General features: G+C 45.0%; 1 protein-coding gene across 1 annotated transcript; it reads left to right on the forward strand.

Moving 5' to 3' along the window:
- On the forward strand, positions 1 to 4,754 carry c18h3orf33 (c18h3orf33 homolog (H. sapiens); the record flags this gene model as incomplete). Its single annotated transcript, XM_084019303.1, has 6 exons — positions 1 to 53; positions 907 to 1,123; positions 2,455 to 2,514; positions 2,750 to 2,909; positions 4,046 to 4,206; positions 4,275 to 4,754. 6 exons carry the CDS (start codon positions 1 to 3, stop codon positions 4,533 to 4,535), a joined length of 912 nt encoding a protein of 303 aa, XP_083875429.1. The 3' UTR covers positions 4,536 to 4,754.
- Between the last annotated feature and the right edge of the window lie 2,090 nt (positions 4,755 to 6,844).

Below are 6,844 nucleotides of genomic sequence, written 5' to 3' on the forward strand. Positions count from 1 at the left end.
ATGGCGGCCAGGAGGACAACTCTCGCCTCTCGGCTCCCATTGGTCCAATTTGGGTAAAAGGGGGCGTCACTCGTCTTCAAGTAGCTCCATGACTTCACAGTTTACAAGATGAGAGCTCCGGTGCATCTGTCACACACGGGCGAAGCGAGGCGGGCAGCAGCCACTCAACGACGTCTGTGAGCACCGGGCACTGCTGCAGAAACCAGTGTGTTTATTTAAAACATATATTATTTTTATTATTAATGGGGGGATATTAGTTATTATAAATATGGACGAGAATAATATTATCTTTCTTTTTGCTTTGTGCATTGAATATAAGAAACACTGTGCAAACATCTGCTGCAGAAACCGATGTTTGTTTTTAGAAATATATTATTATTAATTTAGGAAAATATATAAATATTAATGTGGGAAAAACGTGAATATGTTTTAAAATATATTGTTATTAATTTAGAGGGGACTGTGCGGAAAATATATAAATATTAATGTGGGGGGAAATGTGAATTATTATAAATATGGACGAGAATAATATCTTTTTTTCGCTTTGTGCATTGAATTATAAGATTATTATGCAAACATGCTATTTAAAAAAAAATATATTATTATTAATGGGGGAAATATGATTTTTTATAAATATGAACGCGAATCATCTTGCTGAACCTTTTTTTCTTTGTGCATTGAATTATAAGCAACAGCAGGTATGAAGTTATCTAGGTCAAGTTGTGCAGACAAAGATGAGTGTTGTTTATCACGCTAATATGTGGATGATACGCTGCAACGTGCATCAACTATATATATATATCCTCTTTTTGACAGCATACACTTCTGATATTTACAATGCAAATAAAAAAAACGTGTAACTTAATGCAGGCGCACGTCAACGCCACCCTGTGATATCCAAACCAGACCGGGGGGGGGGGGGGCTCTGGACCCCGACGTCCCGCCCATAAAGGGGGCGGGGCTTCGTGGTCGCATCCAGAAACGACTTGTCAACAACATGCCGGAGACTTCAAGGGAAACAGGAACTGACGAGCAGCCGGCAGAGAGACAACAAAGAGCTCAGGGACGCAACGTCGTGTCTTTAATATCTCACCTCGCGGACGAACATTTAACGCTCGTGCGGGTAGGAAGCTGCTTTGTGCATTGGAACTGGTGGCGCGCGAGCGTGGACGCGCGTTATGGTCACAAACGTGTTAGCTATGCGCGAGCGTCTACATTTAATCTGTCAGTGGGTGGTAGTATAGGTAAAGGAGGGGGGTCCTTTAAAACAGGAAGTCATAAAAAAGCATTTAGGACCAAACTTTTCCTCCGAGGTGTCACCACACTGTCCAGATGCTTCACCAGACAACCTGGAGAGTCGCCCTCTGCTAGCCACCAGGGGGCGACTCCTCTCTGGTTGTATAGAAGTCTATGAGAAAATGGTCCTACTTCTCTCTGCTGGCCACCAGGGGGCGACTCCTCTCTGGTTGTATAGAAGTCTATGAGAAAATGGTCCTACTTCTCTCTGCTGGCCACCAGGGGGCGACTCCTCTCTGGTTGTATAGAAGTCTATGAGAAAATGGTCCTACTTCTCTCTGCTGGCCACCAGGGGGCGACTCCTCTCTGGTTGTATAGAAGTCTATGAGAAAATGGTCCTACTTCTCTCTGCTGGCCACCAGGGGGCGACTCCTCTCTGGTTGTATAGAAGTCTATGAGAAAATGGTCCTACTTGTCTCTGCTGGCCACCGGGGGGCGACTCCTCTCTGGTTGTATAGAAGTCTATGAGAAAATGGTCCTACTTCTCTCTGCTGGCCACCAGGGGGCGACTCCTCTCTGGTTGTATAGAAGTCTATGAGAAAATGGTCCTACTTCTCTCTGCTGACCACCAGGGGGCGACTCCTCTCTGGTTGTATAGAAGTCTATGAGAAAATGGTCCTACTTCTCTCTTGATGTATTATCTCAGTAAACATTGTAAACATGAGTTTATGGTCTCAATCTCTAGTTTCAAGTCTTCTTCAATCCAGCATGATGTTCATTTAGTACATTATGGTCCATTTAGAGTCCAGCAGACCAGAAAGCAGGGGATGCTTTAGGGGGCGGGGCTTACCTGCTGATTGACAGGTCCATTTAGAGTCCAACAGACCAGAAAGCAGGGGATGCTTTAGGGGGCGGGGCTTACCTGCTGATTGACAGGTCACTACCATGCTACCAATGCTAGTTAGCTACTAAGATGACTTTAACACTTAGCTGTAAAGTTGACCTTGAATTATAGAAGCTTTTGAAGCCTCGCGGTGACATACAAGCAGGTGACATCACCTTGACGACGTCCACTTCTTAGTTGCTCTGCCTCTGTCTGTGTCACTCTATCTCCATCAAAGTCTCTGATTATCCTCCGCATGTTCAGCTGGGTTTTGATGGTTTCACTGAGACCCTGTCGGCTCTAAAACCTCCACTGCTCTCTCGTGTCTGACACAGAACATAAGCACCGGACTGGCAGTCGCCGGTGTCGTTGCCATAGCGAGGAGCATCAGACTGGTAAGACTCCGCTGACAGTGTGCATGATGGATTCAAATAGCTGTTGCACAATAATAACTTGATAACTTACTTTATTACAGATTAGATATTTGCACTGAGACTCTTAATGAAACTACAGATACTTTAATTGCAAATCTCATTGTGTCTCATATTATTATGCTTTGCTGGATGTTAATGAAATGAAATTACATTTTGAGTCATTTAAACATGAGACGTTTTTATTCCTCGTCTTCAGATCACCAAGTTTCGAGTCGCGTCCGAGATCCCAGCTCGCTTCATCGAGAGGAACGTCAGCCTTCGTGGGAGAGTTCACGCCATCACGGAGCGAGGACTCGAAGTGGAACACGTCCCGATCTATGTGCCGGTCCTTTCTCCGTTATTTTCAAAACACAAAGGTGACCTCAGAGTGAAATCATGAATTATCAGACATCTTTTATCCCTCCTTTAGAATAACCAAGTAGGAGTCTGAACTATTAAAACTGTCCAATCAGCACATTGCAGCTCGTCTCATTAGTTCAGCAGCGTTTCTGCAGGTTCACCTTTTTTCTTTTTATCCTGTTAAACCCAAAAAAGTCAGACTGGTATCATCTCTTCACGAGTGAGAGAGACGGCTAAGCTTGTTTTCCTCATTATCAAATCACCGAGCAATAACATCAAGCAACTTCTGCTTCGTATAAAGTGCTGCATCAGCAACTTCAGCGTGAAGGACTCCCATGAACACCTGACCTTCCTCCTTTAAGCCGGTTAGACCCGTCGTATGAAGATGATTTACCAGCGTTTCTCTCGTTGGTCTGCGTTTGCTATTTTTCATATTAACTCTCGGTGAATCACAATCAGGGCTTGACATTGAATCTCAACACCTCAGAACCTACTTTTTGGTTCCAACGAAATATGTCCAATCAGGATTGAAAACGTGTTTAGTTACATAGTAACTGATATGAAGCAACATCTTTTCCCATATTAGACTATTTAAGTTCTTGTCCAGCTGTTTATAAAAGACAACATTTTCCATTTGAAAAAACTGATTCCTTTTGTTAAATCAGAAAAATTATCGTTGAGGAAACTAAAGACTAAAAAGAAGATTTTTTTTGGGAGGATGCTTTAGGGGGCGGGGCTTACCTGCTAATTGACAGGTCGCTACCGATGCTAGTTAGCTACTAAGATGACTTTAACACTTAGCTGTAAAGCTGTCTTTGAAATATGAAGCTAACTTTGTTAGCAGCTTCACACTAGAATCCACATGGATCCAGATCCAGTAAGGAAGCTGCCTGTGTTCATCAACTCCACCCGTCGCTCGTCTGCAGTCCAAATATGGTCACTTCCTTCACTGGTTGCAAAAAAACCAAGACAGCGGCAGCCAAAATGCCGAACTTAAGGCTTCAAAACCGTAGTTGAAGAAACACATTTATATTTCTCAAAGTCAGGAAACAAAAAGAAGAAGGTGGACCCAAAGCCCAGGTATTTTCTTTACAGGTTCTGGTCTAGACCTGCTTTGACCTCTGACCCGCTGTCACTTTCCTGTCCTGTTTAGGAGCCTGCACGTCCCCGATGCCGGTGCACCTTGCAGGAGTGGAGTTGACCCCGGAGGGGAGGTCATGGCTGCACGACAATCTGGCTCCGGCTCAAACCGTCTGGCTGAAACTTGTCAGCCGAGAGGACGACATGCTGCACTGTCTGGTGTCTCAAAGCAGGGTGAGTGTGAGACGGAGGAAATACTCAAATATATGTTCTGTGGTGTGATTGCCTCGTTTCTCCACCAGGGGTCGGTGTTCAGCTACTGTGTGAACGAGGAGGTCCTTCGGCTGGGTCTGGCCCGCACGGCCCCCCTGGTCGGGGTCCAGCCGGACTCTCGCCTCTACTGGCGGCTCCACCGGCGGCTGCACAGGGCAGAGGTCAAGGCGGAGAGGAAGGGGCGGGGCCTGTGGAAGCAGGAGAGCCGATGGGAGCGAGCCTCCCAGGCCGTCAGGGACAGCACTGTATTCAGACTGATGAGCAGGATCTTCAACAGGACTCGGGACTGATCTGTTCTGTGACAGAATCGTGTAATTTAAAATGTGACTGTCTTATTTATTCTGTATTCTTGTTATGGCAAACTGATATATTCACACTAAAGGAGCTTAAAAAGTGCCTTCCATCACTATTCTGTTATGTGACAGATTTATCTATGAAAACATTTACTTATTTCCCTGAAGTTCCAAAAAAAAGGTTATTTTTAATTAACATTCCTCATTACACCTGTTGAAAATGTTCATTTTTGTACTGTATTTCAGAATCAATTAAAAAACACTTTATTTGAAATCCTGATATTAATCGTTAGGCTTTGATTTACCCCCATTGGACCACAGCCTCGTTTGTGTGTGTGTGTGTGTGTGTGTGTGTGTGTGTGTGTGTGTGTGTGTGTGTGTGTGTGTGTGTGTGTGTGTGTGTGTGTGTGTGTGTGTGTGTGTGTGTGTGTGTGCATGCTTGGGACAACCCCACTAATCACAAAAACGGGGGGGCGGCGTTTGTTAATGGTGTTGAAAATGGAGAGGAGGTCCACTTGCCCCCTCTTACTGTTGCTATAGCAACACCAAATGTGAAATACAAAGCGAAGCAGAGGCTGAACTCTATCTTGGCTGCCCCTTAAACCCCACGGGAGCCTGACCTGTGTGTGTGTGTGTGTGTGTGTGTGTTTGTGTGTGTGTGTGTGTGTGTGTGTGTGTGTGTGGGGGTCTTTAAGGACACACAAAGAGGGCCCTTTTAGCCGTAACATGACACAAGACATTTGAGTACAGAACCCAAACCAGCAAAGTGCCACTCGGTCCATGTGGTGTCGTAACGAATGAATGAATTAGATGTTTTAGATCTCCATAGCTGCACCGTGTGCTTGCATGTGGTTGCTACCCATGCTTGAAGAAGAAGAGGAGGAGGAGGGTCAGACTGTTATGTGGGTCCTGCAGGGTGAGGGGTCTCGGTAGCACCGAAGCAGTGGATCCACTGTGCTGGGTGAGATTAGTGCTTGGGGGGGGGGGGGGGTCCCCAGGGGTGGAAGGGGATTTTTTTTGGGTCTGAGCACAAAGGCGAGAGAGGAGGAGTCACAGTGGTGGAAGGGAAAGGGAGTGAAGGAAAGGGGGAGGAGGAGGAGGAGGAGGAGGAGGAGGAGGAGGAGGGGTGATGAATCAGCTCTCTTTTGTTGTGCAAATGTTACTAGCGACTGTTACTGGTCAGAGGAGGCCTGTGATTGGTCGGCGGGTTTAAATTGTAAGGTGCATTTCAGGGGCTGATGGCTGTTGCTGCCAGACTTTGAACTGTCACGAAGGGAGAGGAGTGGGAGGGAAACCACGGGTGAGACGGCCGGCGGGGGAGAAGAAGTAGTGCTCTTCAGAAAAGAAGTGTCTTTTCTCTTATAGCAGATGATTATTTAATATTTGTGCATGTGGGAATAGTGAGAGTTAGTTTGACATATGGGCACAAACCTACTGTTTATTGTAGATTACTCACCATTCATCAAAATGTAACTTTAAAGTGATTCAAAGGAGCAAGAACATCATTTAAAATCTGTGATTCTTAATTAATTTCCCTCAGGATCAATAAAGTATCTATCAATCTCTATCTTTTAAATACTGCTGGGCAAAATGACGACAGCTGGGAATTAAAACTAAAATAATCACAATGTCGAATAATTCGTTTTAACATCCCAATTAAAAGAAAGAAAATAAAGGATGTTTTCATTTAGATTCACATACATTTAATGAGTCTTTCTTCTCTTTTTGTGTTGAACGGGAGGATTTAATGGAGTGATCCGTCTCTATGATCTCTTTGTACTCCGCTCCGAAGTCCGTCCCTGGTTTTCCTCTGAGTCCGCTGGTCCCAGACCAGCAGCAGTCATTTGAAAAGACACTGTGCTTGATGTAGTGGTGGGTACTGGCCCACACCAGTCAAGTTGTCTCCTTGAGAAGCACACTGCCGGGACTTCCACACTTTTACATTACATCTGTGCCGTCATGGATGCTGGGAGGAAGAAGGACTGCTGCTCCGGGGGAAGTGGACAAACTTTGTGAGGGAGCAACGTTTCAAAATCAAGTAAGTCTGCGAGGCTTAGTGTGATTCAAGATGATTTTTTCCTTAAAAAAACAACAAAAAGCAGTGACATCATATCTCACAAGCTGCATGTTGGAACTTATGTGGAGTTTTTGCTGGCGTCTGCATGTTAGCTGTCCCTTTAAATGTACAGTTGTTAGGATACTGTATACAGTAACCATGCAAACATGCACCTGTTAGACTGATGTAGAAACATCCTCCAGGTAACACACACACACACACTCCGAGGATCATGTTGACAACCACATAT

This window comes from Eutrigla gurnardus (assembly GCF_963514095.1).
Source record: "Eutrigla gurnardus genome assembly, chromosome: 10".
Lineage (NCBI taxonomy): Eukaryota > Metazoa > Chordata > Actinopteri > Perciformes > Triglidae > Eutrigla > Eutrigla gurnardus.